The 22,594-nt window shown below is 46.6% G+C and overlaps 3 protein-coding genes across 8 annotated transcripts in view; 1 reads left to right on the forward strand and 2 right to left on the reverse strand.

Annotated features, from left to right (window-relative positions):
- LOC109439797 (uncharacterized) overlaps positions 1-22,594 on the reverse strand; it is a 58,168-nt gene that overhangs the window by 30,215 nt on the left and 5,359 nt on the right. For 2 of the 3 annotated variants that reach the window (XM_074315273.1, XM_074315274.1), the window contains 3 exons: positions 21,757-21,980; positions 19,935-20,118; positions 14,368-14,595 (listed from right to left, as the gene is read on the reverse strand). The exons of the other annotated variant lie outside the window; for it this stretch is intronic. In XM_074315273.1, coding sequence (XP_074171374.1) covers positions 14,368-14,595; positions 19,935-20,118 — 412 coding nt within the window. In that variant the 5' untranslated portion in view covers positions 21,757-21,980. The remainder of the gene's footprint in view (positions 1-14,367; positions 14,596-19,934; positions 20,119-21,756; positions 21,981-22,594) is intronic. 3 annotated transcript variants of the gene reach the window in all.
- The window catches only part of SLC37A3 (solute carrier family 37 member 3), a 77,006-nt gene that overhangs the window by 4,099 nt on the left and 50,313 nt on the right, over positions 1-22,594 (forward strand). The gene's annotated exons all lie outside the window — the stretch shown is intronic.
- LOC141567576 (ras-related protein Rab-19-like) lies at positions 1,587-12,006 on the reverse strand. The gene is made up of 3 exons (XM_074315291.1): positions 11,261-12,006; positions 9,439-9,622; positions 1,587-2,882 (listed from the first exon to the last, which is right to left on the reverse strand). The coding sequence occupies exons 1-3, from the start codon at positions 11,459-11,461 to the stop codon at positions 2,614-2,616; spliced, it is 654 nt and encodes a 217-aa protein (XP_074171392.1). The 5' UTR covers positions 11,462-12,006; the 3' UTR covers positions 1,587-2,613.

Here is a 22,594-nt window from a genome sequence, read left to right on the forward strand (position 1 = left end):
TAACGCATGTTTGGGTTGGAAATAAATAGACACTAAAATGTAGAGAGTCATGTGCAACCCAAACACGTGATCTGATAGGGGGAACGCCTGTATTCTGTGCTTAAGTCACTGGTTTGGTGTTTTTTAAACTGTTATAAATTTTACTTTATTTATTGATTGGTTGATTTTTAAACTGTTATTTACTTTAAGTGTGTTTCTCCAGGCCCCATCAGCTCCAAGTCAAGTAGTTGTTTCAATCTAGTTGTGCCGGGCGCAGCTCACAGGGTCCATGTGGGGATCGAACCGGCAACCTTGTTGTGAAGAGCACCAAGCTCTAACCAACTGAGCTACCGCGCCGCCCCCTATAAAATTTATTTTTGCAATTGGAACTTTGTTTCTAAATTAGATGAGAAAGTTTCAGGCTGCTGTTCGCAAGCAGCTTTTAAAAATGTTAACACATTTTGTGTGGATAAATTATATTCCAGTAAATAGAATTTATATATCAGGTGAAGAGCGATCTCTGGATGATTCTGTGGAATTATCCCCTATTCTGTGCTCTGGACTTTCACTTCAGCATTCCAGGTGTTTCCAGTGTTTAGCAGTTATTTGGGGGAATAAATTAAACAATGTATGGCCAAGAATAAAACAAAAGAAACTATGATGTCTAAACCACCTTAGCAGTGAGCCGTCTGCTGAATGGTAGACCAGCTACGTGAATCTCGTGAGCATGTGTACTTGTTCACGCAATAAGTCATCACAGGCTCTTGAACGGCTTGATATTTCTGAAAATGAAGAATGGAAGCAGGTGCTATTAGTGCCTTTCAGGATACGAACCCCCAGAATCTCTCCTCTGTCACCCGGAGGTTTGCAAACCACCCGCAGGGCACACGATGAGCTGCTTAGCGGAGCTCTTCCCCGTCCTCTCCATCTAACTCACCCCGGTGCTGGAATGGCTCTGCTCCTGGCTGACAGAACAGCCTGGTTTGCCTTGGGTGAGTGAACCCAAGTTTCCACGTCATCCCTGATCAGAAGGAAGTGGACTCAGGCTGGGCCTGGCGTGTTTCAGGCACAGCTCCCCCATATTCCCCTGCAGTCAGGTAGCACTGGCCTCGTGCACCCACCAGCTACCCTGTCTCTACCCCTCCCCTCCCCACTCGTCCTCTCCCCTTGGGCTTCTTTTATGATGTTGACATGTACATATGAGAGAAGGCCTTGGAATGAGTCTCTTTCTGTGTGTGTGTGTGTGTGATGAGGAGAGGTTACTGTGGTGGAGCCCAGATCTGATGCTGGTGATTATCTGAGAGGGACCGTAGCGTAACTGCTAAGTGGGCTCTGGACCAGGACGTTTGTGTCTGCGTCCTGACTCGGCCACGCACTGGCTGTGTGTCCTGAATCTCTGGGGGTGGCATTTCCTTACTTTAGAAATAGGAATCGTAAATAGAACCTACTGTAAATATGGCTGCCAGGACGCATTGAGTTCGTATATATAGTGTGTGGTCCCGTGCTGGGCATACAGTAATTGCTGTTTGTGTTTGCTGTTATTAATACTATTGTAGTAATAGTCCTATTACTACTGATAGATCTTTCCAGAAATAGAGTGGGGAAGAGGTCAGGAATAATCTATGAACAATGAAATACTAACTGAAAGATTTTCTCACAGATGGAAACATACCTGACACTAGCAGACATTTAAAACCTTTTTATTCTTCCAAAGTGTCCATTTTGGAACTTAATTTCACATACGCCACTTATTACCAACCATATCATTTGCGGGATGAAAGGAAAATGCCGGAATTCAGTTAATACGCAGTTAATACGAGAGCTGTAAAGGCGCCTGCCTGTCACACTTCACAGCGCCCGGGACCATGGTGCACAGCCTCAGAGACTCCTGTGCCTCTTTCTCGTCCCGACCTTTGGGGGCGCTAGTCCACTGAGGCCGCTGCACTGGGAGGCCCTTCGCATCTCTTTCGAGTGTACTTGAGGGTTTCTGCGTTGGTCCTGTAATCCCACCAGAAGCCAAGGCTGGTCAATCACGGCTTACTGGTGTTCAGGTGACCTTGTTCTCACATGTCTAACCTGTTGGTAGGAATGTTGAATTCCAGATAATCCCAGAGGGCCTAATCCTAGAGGCTGATGAGGTTTGCAGAGTATTGCTTGTGCAGAGAAATGAGGGAAAACTGGTGTGAGCCATGAATCTCACCTGTCTTCTCTGCTCACTCTCTCCTCTGATTTAATTCTGTTTTCCATTCCCTGGTAACAACTTTCTGCTTGTTGCCACGCGGGGTCCTGACCAGACTTGTGAATTCCTGCTCCCTGTAACCCTTTCTTTTTTTCCCCCGTAACTCTTTCGAACAATAAAAATGCTTGTGAAAAGGCTCATCTGCTTTAATGCATTTCTTCTCTGGCATATAACTCGATTTCAAGGTGCATTCACTCCAGAGGCCATAACCTGTCCTAGGTCACGCCCTCTGGAGTGAATGGAGGCAGATGTGCTGCCCATCCAGGCGAGAAGGATGGAAGACTAGCGGCCAGTCGACGCCTGGGTCTGAAATGCTACTCAGCGGACACTAGGTATCCGGCTACTGTTGGTTTCAGAGGTGGCCTGTGGTGGGTGCAACTGCTTCGTGCTCATATTCAGCAAGTGCAGCCGGTGTTTTCACTCGGACCCTGGTCCTTAAGTTCTGGACTGAAGTCCAGCGAGAGGTTGTTCTGGGCGCTCTCTTCGGATGGGGGGAGGCTTTTCCGGGCGATCAGCTCCCTCGCCATGAGCATGAAGACATCAGCGATGTTCCTAGACTCTTTGGCAGATGTCTCCAAAACCGCAAGGAGGCCGTGCTTCTCGGCCAGCGTGCAGGCTTTCTCAAACAGAACGTCCCGTTTTTCCGACAGGTCAGATTTGTTCCCTGCGAGCAAGAGGTAACGAAATATTCCATTGAGTAACTCACCCTGGTTTTTTAAAAATGAACTTTTAAAAGGAACATGTTAGTTCAGCAACATGCTAACATGCATTGATTCGTATATAGTACTTGAGGGCAAAGACACTGAAAATGAAAGCACGGATGAATGGAAACAGAACCACTCTCTTAAGTCCCTCTTCGGTAAGACCTTTAAGAGCTGCAAGGAATGGGTTGGAGGTGTGCATTTTACTATTGGCGGAGGCAGGTAGAGCCTCTATATTCTTGGCAGGGACCGTCATTCTAAGTCTGACAAGGTAAAGACTGTGCTAGACGGACTCTCAGTCTTTTCTCTTTTTCCTTCAGACCTTGTTCCTCTTTTCGCTCTTTTTCCCGCAACTACAAAGTGTTGAACACTGAGATGGGGCCGGGTGTAGCTGAGGAGACTGTGATCTGGATTCCTGGGTTGGGGCTCTGGAATGCATAATGAAGGATTTGTGTGTTGTTGTTTTTTAGCTATATTTTACAGATAATTAAATGCACAGACTTTCCGTTCAAAGAGTTTCGACAAATGTGTATGCAAGTGGTTCGAGATTATCTACTAGAGTAAGACCATTATGAGACTATGTAGTTTTGCTCCCAGGTATGTACCCAACAGAAACATGTGCCCACGTGCATCAGCAAACATCCCAGCATGTTCAGAGCAGTGATTTTCCCAATTGCTGAAACAACTCAAATGTCCATCCATTGAGAAAGGAAACGTATGATACAGTGTATTCTCACAAAGGAATATTATACAAATTATGCAAAAGGATGGATTACAGCTGCATGCAACAACGTGCCTGCAACTCATAAATGTAATGTTGAGGGAAAGAAGCTTAGACAAAAAAGACATTTGTGTGATTCCATCGATATAAAGTTCAGAAACAATAGCGTAACAGAAGTGCAGCATTTGGGGTGTGGGGTTAGGTGGTAAAATGATAGAGAAAATGGAGTATTTACCATAAGGTCATAACGTGTTTACCTTTGGGGGAGAGGAGAGGAGATAATTGAGAGGGACAGGAAGGGGGCTTGCTGGGAAGGTTCTGGAATATCCTTTGCTGACCCAGGTGGTGTTTACACAAGCGTTCCCTTTGTGATGAATCAGTGTTTGTTTTCTTTTCTTTGCACATGTTAATATATCCCAATAAAAAAATTGAAAAAATACTTTCTCAGCATCAGAGTCACCAACCAGCTCATGACAACGCTAGATTTAGATCATAATTCTCCCCAAATAAGTGAAATCCAAGAATCTTTTCAGGGGACATTACCCCGGCTGGTACTGTGATGGGTGAAAAATGGCCCCAAAGACACCAGGTTGTAATCCCTGAAAACTGTCAATGGTTCCTTATTTGAAAAAAGGTCTTTGCAGATGTGATGAAGTTAAGGATCTTGGGATGGGAAGTAATTCGAGATTAGCTGGGTGGCCCCTAAATGTGACCACGTGCAGCCGTATAAGAGGGACACCTGACTGCCACACAGAGGAAGTGACAAAGACAAAAGCTGACAGTCAGTCACCTAAGAGCTGGAGGAGGCAAGGAGCCGATTGTCCCCCCTGGAGCCTCTAGAGGGAGTCTGGCCCTGCTGACACCTTGATTTCAACCCAGTGATACCCATTGCAGATTCCTGGCCTCCAGAACTGAGAAGAAACTTCTGTCTAAAGCACTTAGTTTATGGTAATTTGTTACAGCCGCCACAGGACCTAATTCAGGTTTGTACCTTCAAGAAAACTATGTGCATTTATATAGTTTGTGAGGTTTAAGCCTGGGCATAGTTCTGCTTCCAGAAGAAAGGTGTGAGAGCCCCTTGGTAGGGGCAGGGATGTTCCCGCTGAGCCAGGAGTCTGGACCCCCTTCTGCCTCCCTCACTCTGATCTGAGGCTTCTGGGCTGGGTCACACTGACTGTGACCTTTCTGACCTGTTGTCCCCTCCTGCCCTGACGCCACACCAGCATTGACTGTCCACTGTCCTGCCTCTCAGCGGCCGGTGACTGCACCCCTCAGGATGAGCCTGGCCACCTGGTGGAGGGAAGGAAACCACGTGCGTGCTCCTGCAGTGTGAGCCCTTCTTTGCTAAGTGTTCTGTGTGGGCACCCAGAGATGACGTCCTGCCCCAAAGGAAGGGGTTCTTCATGTTGTAGGGAGGCGAGAGAGACGCACAGACACGGAAAGAGCTGCACAAGAATTGACCGATCCCACACAGGCCACGAAATAACATCCTAAGGGTCAGGTGAGTGGTCCAGTTGGTAGAGGCACAGGTGAGCCATCTCTTACTCACATTTCGCTGACCCCAAAACCTCTGGAACCCCTGCGTTGTTTTGGTAATTCACCTGATAGTAAAATCTGCCCTAACTGACCATTAGGAGTTTTTACTCAACCTGCTTTGTGTGACTGTTCATACATTTCAGTGCATAAACGATCATACGTTTGACCCTGGGGTGTTGGCCCAGACCCTGGCGAGGGGGCTATATAACCCAGATTGTACCCTCTAAGATCTGACGAATTCTGAACTGTGATCTCTTTGGCCTTAAGGGTTTTTTTCACTGAGAGATCGTGGACCTGTAAAAATCACAAGAGTTCAAATGAAAGGTTTGTCTGAGATCCTGAGGGCAAAGACCAGATGCTGAAGCGAGTTATGAGAAGACTTCCAGTGTAACCTACAGAAGGAAGCTGCCTCCTAAACCCTTACTCTGATGGAGCGTATGTAAGAGTTAAGAAGTCAGGGACAAAGCAGAGGACATGTGAAGAAGATAAGACAACCTCCTCCAGGAGGAGAGCAGGCACCTGCTAATCTTGTTGAGGAATTTGTGCATTGCCTTGAGCGCAATGGGCGACCAAACAGGATTTTAAAGAGGGACTTCCTGCCAGTGTCCGGGGAAGGAGGAACAGTACAGGTCAATGCAGTGGTCTCTGACATTTGTGTGATGGTGACGTGGCGGTGGTGAGTGGCTTAGGGAAACTTGGAGAGAGAGACACTGTGAAGAAATGTGGCGGCAGAATGGAAAATACAGTGAGGGGTGGGGACACTTCCCTGAGGGAACAACAGATTTGACTTTTCAAGATTAAGGCGAGGAGGCCAGTGACAAAACAGGAAGCCACATGTGTCAGCCCTTGGGATTAGACGCGTCATAAATGGGGATACTGGGGACACGTGTCGATCACCTGTGGGGACGTTTCTAGAACGAATGAAGAAATGGGGGCAGAGATGCTGTTTACGAAAGACAGACTAGGGTGTGAATACCAAGGAAGCTGTGAGATTCCCGGAAATCCTGCAGTCTGGCATTTATTACCCTCGCTGCCCCATCTGTTTCTGCAGCAGAGTAATTAATAGTTAAGGATGGTGCTGGCTGGGTGAGAGCCAGCAAGGGAGGCTGTGAGTGAGAGAAATGGCTTGGCTTCTAAAGACAGGTCCAAGGGGAGGGGACCCTAGAGGCAGGACTGCTTTGCAGGCAGGCTCCAGGCCCTGAGGAAGAACTGCTGCAGTGTTTCCTGGGAATCTCGGGAATTTACTGGAAAAGAGATCCAGCCCATGTTCCTGGGAATATTGCAAGTGTGATAAGATCTGCTTCATTCCCTCATGAGGTGATGCATGTTATTTACACCTTCTCTTCCCGTCTATGGGAGCTACCTTTAGTGGGGTTTCCTTCCTCCCCGGGGGTCCCAGATGTCCCTCCCTGTCGGCTCAGCTCCTCACCCAGTGGGCCTCAGAGCCCTGGGCAGAGCACAGCAGTCTCTCATATTTGCTCTGCAGGAAATGGCAGCTTCCCTTCATGGAGTACTTAGTACTGTGCTAAGTGCTTTATATGTCACCTTACTTAATCTTTCAAGTCAACAATCACTTTGAAGTCCGTACCAGTTTTATAGACAAGGAGGTAGAAATGTAAGAGAGTCAGTTACAACCCCAAGTTCAGACAGAGAAAGAGATTTGAACCCTAATCTGTCCAACCCTGAAGTCCAGGCACTAGAGTAGATGCAGACATTGCCTAAATTAGAGCTTCAGGGGACCCTGAGTGACAATCCAGCCTAAGCAGCTATTGGAAACAGTTGGAAGGGAACTGAACCCACCGGGACTCTGGACACCAGATGGCCTGGTTCAAATGCTGCCTCACTTGTCATCGGGTCATGAGGCCGAGTTACTTGACTCTTAACCTCCAGATGCCTCGGTTTCCTAATCTGGGGAGTGAGGATATTCAGCTATGCTTCTTAGGATTGTTGAGAGGATTAAATGATGTGGTCTGGAGAGGACTCAGAACAATGCCTGGATCCTCCTGAGTATTTAGTAAATGTCACCTGTCACCAGCCTCTTCCTCGCACCTGGCGGGCGGGGCCCTGCTTGTCAGGAGCAGCTGTTATGAAAGGTGTTGGGAATCTCAGCCAGCTTCCTCCTCAGTGCTTTGCAGAAGTGGTTGCTGGGGAAGAAATACGGCTCTTTGTGGGGTCAGTGTTTATTATTATAACTCTGAACTCTGCCGTTAGAAGAAGTGTCCTTTATATCAGAAGTCACATCAACAAAGTTTCTGGTCCCAGAGGGGACCTTTGGGTAAGAAGTGAAAGGAGAGAGGAGGCATCTCATTCTTCTCCCAAGAAGAGAAGTTTCTCTCCACGTGGGAAGCTGCCTCTTGGCTTCACTAATCTCTCTTTTCTGGTCCTGCCAGGTGGGGCAAGACACAGCCCCTCTGAAAAATGAGGTGATTAAATTGGAGGGGCATCTGCTTTGGCAGTGGGCTGTGGAATCTGGGCTTTTGATCTGATGCAGCAGGAAGGGGGAGCCCAGTCTCGGCTCTGGAATGACTTGGCTTTTTAACTTAGGAGAAACAGAGTGAGTCCCAAACAGCACGTCTTCAAGTCTGTGTGTAAGATGGGGGCTCAACTACCAATCAAAACAGCAACGACTTAGGGGAAAGAAAATGGTTCTAAAATAACAAGTCCTTTCTGGAGCCTTGATAGTAACGGGAAGTGGGCTAGGTGTGCAGTGACTGCCACAGCCCATCCTGGCCAGGCTTTGCATCCTGTGCCTGCCTCCTCCATCGGGCTCTGCTGCTTGGTCCAGTCCAGGGTGGGCACCTTACCCCAGGCCTGCTGTCCTCAGGTCGGCTTTGTCATGGAGAGAAGGAGCAGGGAATGGGATTTGCGTTCTGAGAAATGTGAGCTAGTGGATACTGAGAGAATGGGGGCGTTGTGGAAGGGCAGGCAGTGGGGTGATGCTTTGAGAGATGCAGTGAGGGGTACAGGGGTGAGAGAGTGCGGCAGGCCCACATTATCCTGCATGTGAGAATCATTCTGAGACAGAGGAAATAGATGCACAACAGAGGACAAGGGGGCTGGGTCACAGAGTCCAACCCAGAGAGGGGGATCCCCAATTCCTGCTCGTCGGTGGGTGGCCAGGCTGCACTGTGGTTTCTGCTCTGGCTGGGGCTCGACTGCTGGCTTTTCGCAGGTCCCAGGGACGTGCTCCCTTACCATGACCCCCCATTATTTGAGAAACATAAATGAGTTAGTTCCTTTAAAACAAACCTTCTAGAAAAAATATCCTATGCCTTTTTAAACACTTACAATGTGTCAGGCACTGCTAAGCAATTAGTATACATTATCTCATTAAATTCTTACAAGCAGCCCAGTAAGTATTAGTCCCATCTTATAGGTGAGGAAATTAAGGCTCAGAGGGTAACTGGCCACAGAGCTAGAAGGTGCTTCTCAATGGATAAATAATCCATTAGACACGGTATGTTTAGCTCATTCTCGGTCTGCATATTTGCGTAGGATTCTCTCTAGGATCCTGTTAAAATGAAGACTGATTGGGTATTTCCAGGATGGGCCTGAGATCACGCACGTTTAACAAACTCAAAAGCGGTGCTGATGCCGCCGGTCCTCAGACCACACTTTGAGTAGCAAGGGCCTAAGCCAGCTGCCGAAATGAAGTGGCCACTTGGTAAGCAGTGGGTACTCAGAGGGAGGAAAAGGCTGCCCTGCTCACAAAACTAACACTATGGAGAAGTGACAGAAACGTTAACGCTTTTCTGAATGTACAACAGGACCTCTCACATCTCAAGCTGTGAGCGCACGTTGTGTACTTGCAGTTGCTGTTAGTTTTGGTGTTGGTCCTTAGGAGTCACTTAGGATGTTAACAGGTGTAAGACGTCATTCAAGGGTGTCGTCAGTCACAGTTATCTAAGGGGTTCCCTTGGGGACTTGGAGCCATTTGACTGTGAACTCAACCTACACAGTACTTCCTGTGTGGTCTACACAGAGTGTGCAGTGAATCAGCTGCGTGTCCCACGCATAGAGGTCTGGGACCCATCTCAGGTCCCCAGAATGAGAAACTCTAGGGAGGGGCCTTGGAGTCTGTGTTCTTCAGTTCACACCCACACCCCCAATTGTCAAGTGAACCTGATGGGAATTTCTGGCCAGATGCTTACTGAGGTCCTGTCCCCCACTTGTACTTTTTATCGTTTCAGAAACACATGAGAAGCTCACCATCAGCAGAAGTAGCCAGAAATGCAGGTTTAAACCCTTTGCAAACGACATACCGATCAGCATAATGACCAAGTTCTCCGCTCCGTGTTTTTCCATCTCATGAATCCAGTGAGGAACGGAGTCGAAGGTGGACTTTCGGGTGAGGTCGTAAGCGATGATGGCCGCGTGGGCCCTGCGGTAGTAGCTTTGGTTGATGCTCCGGAAGCGCTTCAGGCCGGCCGTGTCCCATACCTGCATCTGGAGAAGGGTAGAAAAGGGTGTGGCCTCAGGAGTTCCCATGTCTGATGGGAACTTGCTCACTTACGTTATCTGTCTGAAAAATACAGCTGCCTGGGTCTCCCTCACTCACTTCTAGATATCCAGATTCCGTAGGTCTGGGCTGGCCCGCAAATCTGATTTTCCAGTTTCTTCCCAGGGCGAATTGGTTGGGCATTCAGGATTGGGGACCAGCACCTCTGGGACACTTGAGAGAGGGGGAATCCACTGTCCTGGGGTCTGGTGTGGTTTTGCCTTTTCACCTCAGTCATCCCTTCGTCCTGATTTTGGGGTTTAATCTTTTGAGCCTCCCCACTGATAGTAACACTGGCAAAGACGATGGCATTGGCGGAACTGTTTTGGTTTCAAAGGACGACTCAGCTGTTCATGATTAGGAGTGTCCTCGTAGTAACAGCTTCCAAATTACCATTCCAAGCAATGGCGCTGATGTATACACCCTCCAAACGTGTCTCAGGGTATTTGTTCCTTCATACCCTCACTTTGTTCCAAAATTTATTTTTTTAAAGTTTGCAAATATGCACAAAACTAGAGAGACTGAAACAATGAACACTCATGTACCCATCATCCAGATTTAATAATCATCAAGAATTTGCCGCTCTTGCTTCATCTAGTCCTTTCTGTTGATCTATTTGAGGTATTATTTACAGCGAATCCCAGACGTTTTGTCACTTCCTCCTGACTTACATTAATACACATCCATATAAAAATGGACATTTTCTTTCTTAACCACAATGCTGTTATCACTGCTAATAAGCTTTTCAAAAATCCTTTAGTATCATTTAATACACAGCCTGAAAAAAAAATACCTGGTTTATATCAAAATTTTCCTGATTGCCACCAAACTTTTTTTTACTTTTGTTATTATTTAATCAGGATCCCAAACAAGATCCATTTATTACATATTCAGCATCACTTTTTGATCTTTTCTAATCAAATGGGTAACAGATAGTATCTCACTTTTTTATTTCTTTAATTATGAGTGAGGATGAGCACCTTTACATCACTCCATAAATTTATGAGCTGGTTCTTATAAAATTTGTGAAATAGCAGTTTTGTTCACTCTGTGAATCACTTACTTTTTGTATTGGTTGAACTTTTTCTTAGATATTTATCAGGGCTCTTTTCACATTAAAGAAATTAGCCCTTTTTTAAGTCCCATATTTGCAAATCTTTCTTTCCAATTTGTCATTCATCTTTTGACTTGGCACATGGTCTTTTTGTTTTTTTATGGTGCGTGCAGTGGCCCATGCAGGGATCGAACCGGCGACCTTGGTGTTATTAACACCACACTGACCAACTGAACTAACTGGGCACCCCTGATATTTTCGACTATGTAGACATTTGACCTTTATATATTGTCATCTATATGAGATAGTTAGATTGAGCAATACTTTATGGCTTCTGGGTTCATGAGTTACTTAAAAGCTCAATTTCCTCTTTCCACAATGATAAAAGTAAATACACCTATGTTTTAAAAATAAATACACCTGGTACTCTTATGATTTCATGTTTTATATTTAAACCTGTTATTCCTCAGGTATGGATTTCATGTTGGGAACCCTGGCTAAAAGAGGGGGCCCGATCCCGTGCCCCTCTGACCTTCACTTTCTTGCCGTCGATCTCGAGGGAGCGTACGGTGACTTCCACCCAAGTTGTGTTCTTCTGTGTCTCTGTGTAGGACCCGGATATGAAATGCTGCACCACACATGTCTTCCCCACGTTGGAGTCCCCGATGAGGATAATATTGAACGAATAGTCAAACTTCCCGTCTTCTGCCCTGACTGAGTTGGAAAATTGCATGGTTATTGCTCTCTCGGATAGAGCTAAAAAGAAAGAAGGAAGTCACCGTCTCTTTGATGAGCTCCTACCAGGAGCCGGCACTGTTCTGGGCTCTTGGGGTCCAGGACAACAAGGCAGAGGGGGATCATTGCTTTCATAGCACTAACGTCCTCGTAGGAAAAGGACACTAATTACTGGTCAGGTACAAGGAGGCTGTCCCCCACAAGCCCACACCTGCCTTAGGGGGGTTGACACTTTACGGGGTCCTCAGAAGGAAGAGGTTCTACCGCCATTCTCTGCTGGGCCCAGTACACAGTGTACACTGTCAGATGACAGCATTGATGGAGACCCTTGTCATAGAGACCAGGTGCTCCATCGAGTGTCCAGACAGCAGCAAGATGGCAGAAGAGGTGCCCACAGGAGTGTTTTAACTGGCATTCATCAGTTGGAGGACATGCCGTGCTGTCATCCTGTCTCCATTCCACATGGGAGCAGAGCTCTCAACTACTGAAGGCTGAACAGTCAGGCAGCCGGCAACAGGGACAGACAAGATGTGACTGACAAGAACTCAGTTTAGGAAGAGTGACGTGGCCTTTTTTTCTGGTTGACACCTCATTTTGCTTGACCAGGAAATTCAGATTTTGGGAACCTTCAAAATAAAAACTGGCTAGAATATGGCATATTTTAACATAGGTTGGAAAATAACATTTCTAATGACAGTGTTTCTCAAACTAACCAATTATATCAGAATCATTTGGGGAGATAAAAAAATATATATATATTCCTGAAGCCCATTTCAGATCTGCTAAATATATTTTGAAACATGTGCACACACACACACACACACACACACACACACACACAGTCTCCAGGTTATTCTGATGACCAGGGTGGGAACATTGGCCAACAGATCACTCACCCGAAACTTTATTCCCAGCTCAGCATCTATGCTTAGCTATCCATCGTACTTCAATGTCTTTGCTCAGGAGGAACTCACTACGTCCAACAAAATTCATTCTGCGTGCTCAGCTCTAACTTACATGGCTTTGAAATCTATCTCTCCGGGGTTCCTCATGCTAAATGCCAGGTGCCAGCAGATTCCTATTCCACATGACAGGCCATCAGATATTTGGAGCAGCAAGCATATCCCCTCCAGGTAAATATCCCCAGGTCTTTCAACTGTTCTTCCCGGGACATTGGTTGGGTCTCTTCACCAAGGGTCTCATAAAAACACATGAAACCTAATCCCATTTGATGATGAAATGGGATGTGCGGCAGATTCCTCTTGCCGTGTGACACCCGTCTTCAATTTCCCCAGGTTTATTCTTTGGTTTCTCTAAAGCCATAGAGCAGGACAAGTCTATCTCGTCATGCAAAGTGAAATGCACACTAATATCCAATCTGTATGTAAAAGCCCTGAGGTTTAAGTGGAGGAAGAAGGATTCTGTACCTTTCTTGGACACCTCTGAAATCACCCATGGCTAAAGGACCCAGCAGACAGAGACATAATCTAACCACTTTGCTTTCTCCCTCTGACTTTTCAAACACAGGCAGCCATTCCACTTCCGGTGTCTTATCCCTATAACTTGAGCTGAAATCTTCCTTCCATGTTTCCTCCCCCACCACGGAAGTCCTCAGGTTTCCACAGAAGCCCCCTTGAACTGAGCCTACCCGCCCTGCAAGGAGAAAGCTCGGTGTACACCCGCAGAGGCCCTCCATCCTGCATCCTGCATCCTGCAGCCCTCGCCTTCCAGCTTCACCTGTCGCTTACCTCTGGCTCTCGCCTCTGCAAGCAGGTAAGGTTTGCTTTCTCCTTGTTTTCCTTTTCAGCCCTCAGTGCCCCTTCTTCCTGCTGCCTCACTGCGTGGTGGGAACTGTAGTTCTGTTCCCAGGTGTCAATGTTTGGCAGCCTGAGAAAGTGGAAGGAAAGCCAAGCCCTGCCACTGCCCTTGAGACCGGAGCTACCTTTGAGTACAAAGTACAGGTGAGGCGTTGGCCAGCACTCCTGCGCACTCAGCTCTATCTCCAAACGTTCGTCACTTTACAAAGCCAAACGAACACCCACTCCCCACTTTTCCTGCTTCCCCCTCACTTTCTCTTATTCAGCCCTGGGCCCAGATTTTTTCTGGTGTTCCTTGTTTGGCTTGAGGTGGGGCGTGGGGATAGTGGAGAGGACACAACGTAAGGATACAGATGTGGGTCTTAAGTAATGTAATTGTTTTGTGGACTTGAATAACTCTCTTTGATGAGCCACTGAGAGAAAGGAGGAGATCCAAAGAGGCGATTAAAAACCCAAAAGATCTTTCAATTTGTACAGGAAGAAAGAGCTGGAAATAAAATTTGTTTCTCTCCTTCAAACAGTCTGCCACAGAACGAAAGTTAATTTCTTGATCAGAGAAAATAAAGAATTTATTAATCCTTATGCTGGCATTATAAGCACAAAGCTGAGGTGAATTTTCCTACCTTTTCTTCCCCTCAGAGTCTGGAAGAGTCACTGCTTCTCATAGCACAGGGACTAGATTTTCTCCACTATATATTATAGAATGTACCATGCAGGCAGTTAAGGTATAGGCGGAATATGCGAATAAGAAACATCCAGATTGATAAAATATTTACACTGGTATCGTGTTTTCAGACCATGGGCTATTTCAGACCTATTAATGTGTCATGAAATCAATTTTCGTGGGTTGCAACCTGCATTTTTACAGAAGAGGTTAGGAAAAAAATTCAGAATGTATCCCACGTAGTAAGGTCAGTATTGTTTTGTGAAATGTTGGGTGAGTTGTACACGTGCGTGTGTATATGGGGCTGATGTAAACTGCATTTCTGATTTCTGGCGGTTGAGGTCAAAAGAGTGAGAAGCACTGAAAAAGAGTACAATGTATTCACTATCCAGGATCACTTCTTTCTATGATTCTTTCAGATACCTTTCAAACATAATTGATCCTGCCAGAGGTTGTTCTGGGCGCTCTCTTCGGACAGGGGGAGACTGTTGCGGGCGATCAGCTCCCTCGCCATGCGCTCGAAGACTTCATCGATGTTCTTAGACTCTTTGGCAGATGTCTCCAAAACCGCAAGGAGGCCGTAATTCTCGGCCAGCGTGCAGGCTTCCTCAAACAGAACGTGCCGTTTTTCCGACAGGTCACATTTGTTCCCTGCGAGCAAGAGGTAACGAAATATTCCATTGAGTAACTCACCCTGGGTTTTAAAAAATGAACTTTTAAAAAGAACATGTTAGTTCAGCAACATGCTAACATGCATTGATTCGCATATAGTACTTGAGGGCAAAGACACTGAAAATGAAATCACGGATGAATGGAAACAGAACCACTCTCTTAATTCTCTCTTCGGTAAGACCTTTAAGAGCTGCAAGGGATGGGCCATAGGTGTGCATTTTATTATTGGCTGGGGCAGGTAGAGCCTCTATTCTTGGGAGGGACCGTCATTCTAAGTCTGACAAGGTAAAGACTGTGCCAGACGCACTCTCTGAGTTTTTTCCCTTTTACTTAAGACCTTGTTCCTCTTTTCGCTCTTTTTCCCCACAACTACAAAGTGTTGGACACTGAGATGGGGCCAGGTGTAGCTGAGGAGACTGTGATCTGGATTCCTGGGTTGGGGCTGTGGTATGAATAAAAGGATTTTTTTTTTAAGCTATAATTTACAGATAAATAAATGCACAGACTTTCCGTTCAAGGAGTTTGGACAAATGTATATGCAAGTGGTTCGTGATTATCTAATAGTAAGACCATTATGAGACTATGTAGTTTTGCTCCCAGGTATGTACCCAACAGAAATATGTGCCCACGTGCATCAGCAAACATACAAGAATGTTCAGAGCAGTGATTTTCCCAATTGCTGAAACAACTCAAATGTCCATCTATTGCGAAAGGAGAAGTACTATGTAGTGTATTCTTACAAAGGAATGTTATACAAATTATGCAAAAGGATGCATTATAGCTGCATGCAACAACGTGGATACAAGTCATAAACGTAATGTTGAGGGAAAGAAGCTTAGACAAAAAAGACATTTGTATGATTCCATCGAAATAAAGTTCAGAAACAATAACGTAACAGAAGTGCAGCATTTGGGGTGTGGGGTTAGGTGGTAAAATGATAGAGAAAATGGAGTATTTAACATAAAGTCATAACGTGTTTACCTTTGTGGGAGAGGAGAGGAGATAATTGAGAGGGACAGGAAGGGGGCTTGCTGGGAAGGTTCTGGAATATCCTTTGCTGACCCAGGTGGTGTTTACACAAGCATTCCCTTTGTGATGAATCAGTGTTTGTGTCCTTTTCTTTGCACATGTTAATATATCCCAGTAAAAAAATGAAAAAAGACTTTCTCAGCATCAGTCACCAACCAGCTCATGACAAAGCTAGATTCAGATCATAATTCTCCCCAAACAAGTGAAACCCAGGATCTTTTCAGGGGACATACCCCGGCTGGTACTGTGATGGGTGAAAAATGGCCCCAAAGACACCAGGTTGTAATCCCTGAAAACTGTCAATGGAACCTTATTTGGAAAAAGGTCTTTGCAGATGTGATGAAGTTAAGGATCTTGGGCTGGGAGAGAATTCGGGATTAGCTGGGTGGCCCCTAAATGTGACCACGTGCAGCCGTATAAGAGGGACACCTGACTGCAACACAGAGGAAGTGACATAAAGACAAATGCTGACAGTCACCTAAGAGCTGGAGGAGGCAAGGAGCCGATTGTCCCCCCTGGAGCCTCTAGAGGGAGTCTGGCCCTGCTGACACCTTGATTTCAACCCAGTGATACCCATTGCAGATTCCTGGCCTCCAGAACTGAGAAGAAATTTCTGTCTAGAGCACTCAGTTTACGGTAATTTGTTACAGCCAGCACAGGAAGCTAATTCAGGATTGTACGTTCAAGAAAACTATGTGCATTTTTATAGCTTGTGAAGTTTAAGCCTGGGCATAGTTCTGCTTCCAGAAGAAAGGTGTGAGAGCCCCTTGGTGGGGGCAGGATTGTTCCCGCTGAGCCAGGAGTCTGGACCCCCTTCTGCCTCCCTCACTCTGATCTGTGGCTTCAGGGCTGGGTCACACTGACTGTGACCTTTCTGACCTTTTGTCTCCTCCTGCCCTGACGCCACACCAGCATTGACTGAGGACTGTCCTGCCTCTCAGCGGCCAGTGACTGCACCCCTCAGGATGAGCCTGGCCACCTGGTGGAGGGAAGGAAACCACGTGCGTGCTCCTGCAGTGTGAGCCCTTCTTTGCTAAGTGTTCTGTGTGGGCACCCAGAGGTGACGTCCTGCCCCAAAGGAAGGGGGTTCTTCATCTTGTAGGGAGGCGAGAGAGACGCACAGACACGGAAAGAGCTGCACAAGAATAGACCGATCCCACACAGGCCACAAAATAACATCCTAAGGGTCAGGGGAGTGGTCCGGTTGGTAGAGGCACAGGGGAGCCTTCCCTTACCGACATTTCCCCGATCCCAAAACCTCTGGAACCCCTGCGTTGTTTTGGTAATTCATCTGATAGTAAAATCTGCCCTAACTGACCATTAGGAGTTTTTACTCAACCTGCTTTGTGTGACCGTTCATACATTTCAGTGCATAAATGATCATACATTTGACCCTGGGGTGTTGGCCCAGACCCTGGCAAGGGGTTGATGTAACCCAGAATGTACCCTCTAAGATCCGACGAATTCTGAACTCTGAAATCTTTGACCTTAAGGGTTTTTTTCACTGAGAGATTGTGGATCTGTGAAAATTACAACAATTTAAGTGAAAGGTTTGCCTGAGATCCTGAGGGCAAAGACCAGATGCTGAAGCGAGTTATGAGAACACTTTCAGTGTAACCTACAAAAGGAAGCTGCCTCCTAAACCCTCACTCCGACAGAGCGGATGTAAGAAGTTAGGGACGAAGCAGAGGGGATGAGAAGGAGATGAGACAACCTCCTCCAGGAGGAGAGCAGGCAGCTGCTAATCTTGTTCTGGAATTTGTGCATTATCTTGAGGGCAATGGGGGACCAAAGAGGATTTTAAACAGGGCCTTCCTGCCAGGCCAGGGAAGGAGGAACAGTACAGGTCAATGCAGTCGTGTCTGACATTTGTGTGATGGTGAAGTGGCGGCCGTGAGGGGGTGAGAGACTTGGAGAGAGAGACACTGTGAAGAAATGTGGGGGCAGAATGGAAAATGCAGTGAGGTGATTGTTGAGAGGATTAAATGACGTGGCCCAGGAGAGGACTCAGAACAGTGCCTGGATCCTCCTGGGTGGTTAGTAAATGTCACCTGTCACCAGCCTCTTCCTCGCACCTTGCAGGCGGGGCCCTGCTAGGCAGAAGCAGCTGTTATGAAGGGTGTTGGGAATCTCAGCCACTTCCTCCTCGGTGCTTCGCAGAAGTGGTTGCTGGGGAAGAAATACGGCTCTTTGGGGTCAGTGTTTATTATTATAACTCTGAACTCTGCCGTTAGAAGAAGTGTCCTTTATATCAGAAGTCACATCAACAAAGTTTCTGGTCCCAGAGGGGATCTTTGAGTAGGAAGTGAAAGGAGAGAGGAGGCATCACATTCTTCCCCCAAGAAGGTAAGTTTCTGTCCACGTGGGAAGGTGACTCTTGGCTTCATTAATCGCTCTTTTCTGGTCCTGCCAGGGGGGCCAAGACACAGCCCCTCTGAGAAAATGAGGTGATTAAATTGGAGGGGCATCTGCTTTGGCAGTGGGCTGTGGGATCTGGGCTTTTGATCTGATGCAGCAGGAAGGGGGAGCCCAGTCCAGGCTCTGGAATGACTTGGCTTTTTAACTTAGGAGAAACAGAGTGAGTCCCAAACAGCACGTCTTCAAGTCTGTGTGTAACATGGGGGCTCAACTACCAATCAAAACAGCAACGACTTAGGGGAAAGAAAATGATTCTCAAATACCAAGTCCTTTCTGGAGCCCTGATAGTAACGGGAAGTGGGCTAGGTGTGCAGTGACTGCTACAGCCCATCCTGGCCAGGCTTTGCATCCTGTGCCTGCCTCCTCCATCGGGCTCTGCTGCTTGGTCCAGTCCTGGGTGGGCACCTTACCCCAGGCCTGCTGTCCTCAGGTCGGCTTTGTCATGGAGAGAAGGAGCGGAGAATGGGATTTGCGTTCTGAGAAATGTGAGCTAGTGGATACTGAGAGAATGGGGGCGTTGTGGAAGGGCAGGCAGTGGGGTGATGCTTTGAGAGATGCAGTGAGGGGGGTACAGGGGTGAGAGAGTGTGGCAGGCCCACATTATCCTGCATGTGAGAATCATTCTGAGACAGAGGAAATAGATGCACAACAGAGGACAAGGGGGCTGGGCCACAGAGACCAGCCCTGAGAGGGGGATCCCCAATTCCTGCTCGTCGGTGGGTGGCCAGGCTGCACTGTGGTTTCTGCTCTGGCTGGGGCTCGATTGCTGGCTTTTCCTAGGTCCCAGGGACACGCTCCCTTACCATGACCCCCCATTTTTGAGAAACATAAATGAGTTAGTTCCTTGAAAATAACAAACCTTCTAGAAAAAAAATCTTACGCCTTATTAAGCACTTACAATGTGTCTGGCACTGCTAAGCAATTAATATACATTATCTCATTAAATTCTTACATCCCGCCCAGTATTAATCCCATCTTATAGGTGAGGAAATTAAGGCTCAGAGGGTAACTGGCCACAGAGCTAGAATGTGCTTCTCAATGGATTAATAATCCATTAGACACGGTATGTTTAGCTCATTCTCAGTCTGCATATTTGCGTAGGATTCTCTCTAGGATCCTGTTAAAATGAAGACTGATTGGGTCTTTCCAGGATGGGCCTGAGATCACGCACGTTTAACAAACTCAAAAGCGGTGCTGATGCCGCCGGTCCTCAGACCGCACTTTGAGTAGCAAGGTCCTAAGCCAGCTGCTGAAATGAAGTGGCCACTTGCTAAGCAGTGGGTACTCAGAAGGGAGGAAAAGGCCGCCCTGCTCACAAAACTAACACTATGGAGAAGTGACAGAAACGTTAACGCTTTTCTGAATGTACAACAGGACATCTCACATCTCAAGCTGTGAGCGCACGTTGTGTACTTGCAGTTGCTGTTAGTTTTGCTGTTGGTCCTTAGGAGTCACTTAGGATGTTAACAGGTGTAAGATGTCATTCAAGGGTGTTGTCAGTCACAGTTATCTAAGGGGCTCCCTTGGGGACTTGGAGCCATTTGACTGTGAACTTCAGCCTACATAGTACGTCCTGTGTGGTCTACACAGAGTGTGCAGTGAATCAGCTGCGTGTCCCACGCATAGAGGCCTGGGACCCATCTCAGGTCCCCAGAATGAGAAAGTCTAGGGCGGGGCCTTGGAATCTGTGTTCTTCAGTTCACACCCACACCCCCAATTGTCAGGTGAACCTGATGGGAATTTCTGGCCAGATGCTTACTGAGGTCCTGTCCCCCACTTGTACTTTTTATCGTTTCAGAAACACATGAGAAGCTCATCATCAGCAGAGGCGGCCAGAAATGCAGACTTTAAACCCTTTGAAAACGACATACCGATCAGCATAATGACCAAGTTCTCTGTTCTGTGTTGTTTAATGTGATCAATCCAGTGAGGAACGGACTTGAAGGTGGACTTTCGGGTGAGGTCGTAAGCGATGATGGCCGCGTGGGCCCTGCGGTAGTAGCTTTGCTTGATGCTCCGTAAGCGCTTCAGGCTGGCCGTGGTCCATACCTGCATCTGGAGAAGGGTAGAAAAGGGTGTGGCCTCAGGAGTTCCCATGTCTGATGGGAACTTGCTCACTTACGTTGTCTGAAAAATACAGCTGCCTGGGTCTCCCTCACTCACTTCTAGATATGCAGATTCCGTAGGTCTGGGCTGGGCCCGCAAATCTGACTTTCCAGTTTCTCCCCAGGGCGAATTGGTTGGGCATTCGGGTTTGGGGACCAGCACTTCTGGGACGCTTGTGAGAGGGGGAATCCACTGTCCTGGGGTCTGGTGTGGTTTTGCCTTCTCACCTCAGTCATCCCTTCGTCCAGATTTTGGGGTTTAATCTTTAGAGCCTGCCCACTGATAGTAACAGTGGCAAAGGTGATGGCATTGGCGGAACTGTTTTGGTTTGAAAGGACGACTCTGTCAGCTGTTCATGTTTAGGAGTGTCCTCGTAGTAACAGCTTCCAAATTACCATTCCAAGCAATGGCGCTGATGTACACACCCTCCAAAAGTGTCTCAGGGTATTTGTTCCTTCATACCCTCACTTTATTTCCAAAATTTATTTTTTAAAGTTTGCAAACAGGCACAAAGCTAGAGAGACCAGAACAGTGAACACTCATGTCCCCATCATCCAGATTTAATAATCATCAAGAATTTGCCGCTCTTGCTTCATCTGGTCCTTTCTGTTGATCTATGTGAGGTATTATTTACAGCGAATCCCAGACGTCCTGTCACTTCCTCCCGACTTCCATACACGTCCATGTAAAAATGGACATTTTCTTTCTTAACCACAATGCCGTTACCACTGCTAATACGCTTTTCAAAAATTCTTTAGTATCATTTAATACCCAGCCTAAAAAAAAAATACCCAGCCTATATCAAAATTTTCCTGATTGCCACCAAAATGTCTTTTTCCTTCTGTTTTTATTTAATCAGGATCCCAAACAAGATCCATTTATTACATGTTCAGCATCACTTTTTTATCTTTTCTAATCAAATGGGTAACAGATAGTATCTTACTTCTTTATTTTTTAATTATGAGCGAGGATGAGCACCTTTACATCACTCCATAAATTTATGAGCTGGTTCTTATAAAATTTGTGAAATATCAGTTTTGTTCACTCTGTGAATCACCTACTTTTTGTATTGGTTGAACTTTCTCTTAGATATTTATCAGGGCTCTTTCACATTAAAGAAATTAGCCCTTTTTTAAGTCCCATATTTGCAAATCTTTCTTTCCAATTTGTCATTCATCTTTTGACTTGGCATATGGTATTTTTTTTTTTTTTTTTTTGGAGGGCGCAGTGGCCCATGCAGGGATCGAACCAGCGACCTTGGTGTTATTAACACCACACTGACCAACTGAGCTAACTGGGCACCCCTGACATTTTCGACTATGTAGACATTTGACCTTTATATATAGTTATCTATATGAGATAGTTAGATTGAGCAATACTTTATGGCTTCTGGGTTCATGAGTTACTTAAAAGCTCAATTTCCTCATTCCACAATGATAAAAATAAATACACCTATGTTTTAAAAATAAATACACCTGGTACTTTTACGATTTCATGTTTATATTTAAACCTGTTATTCCTCAGGTATGGATTTCATGTTAGGAACCCTGGCTAAAAGCGGGAGAACCGATCCCGTGCCCCTCTGACCTTCACTTTCTTGCCGTCGACATCGAGGGAACGTACGGTGACTTCCACCCCAATTGTGCTCCGCTGTGTCTCTGTGTAGGACCCGGATATGAAATGCTGCACCACACATGTCTTCCCCACGTTGGAGGCCCCGATTAGGATAATATTGAACGAATAGTCAAAGTTCTCATCTTCTGCTCTGGCTGAGTTGGATAATTGTATGGGTCTTGCCACCTCGAATGGAGCTAAGAAAGAAAGAAGGAAGTCAGCGTCTCTTTGGTGAGCACCTACCAGGCGCTGGCACTGTTCTGGGCTCTTGCGGTCCAGGGCAGGACAAGGCAGAAGGGGATCAGTGCTTTCATAGCACTAACGTCCTCGTAGGAAAAGGACACTAATTACTGGTCAGGTACAAGGAGGCTGCCCCCCACAAGCCCACACCTGCCTTAGGGGGGTTGACACTTTACGGGGTCCTCAGAAGGAAGAGGTTCTACCGCCATTCTCTGCTGGGCCCAGTACACAGTCTACACTGTCAGATGACAGCATTGATGGAGACCCTTGTCATAGAGACCAGGTGCTCCATCGAGTGTCCAGACAGCAGGAAGATGGCAGAAGAGGTGCCCACAGGAGTGTTTTAACTGGCATTCATCAGTTGGAGGACATGCCGTGCTGTCATCCTGTCTCCATTTCACATGGGAGCAGAGCTCTCAACTACTGAAGACTGAACAGTCAGGCAGCCGGCAACAGGGACAGACAAGATGTGATTGACAAAAAGTCAGTTTAGATAAGAGTGACGTGGCCTTTTTTTCTGGTTTGCACCTCATTTTGCTTGACCAGGAAATTCAGATTTTGAGAACCTTCA

The sequence above is a fragment of the Rhinolophus sinicus genome, linkage group LG11 (genome assembly GCF_036562045.2).
Source record: "Rhinolophus sinicus isolate RSC01 linkage group LG11, ASM3656204v1, whole genome shotgun sequence".
In the NCBI taxonomy this organism is placed as follows: domain Eukaryota; kingdom Metazoa; phylum Chordata; class Mammalia; order Chiroptera; family Rhinolophidae; genus Rhinolophus; species Rhinolophus sinicus.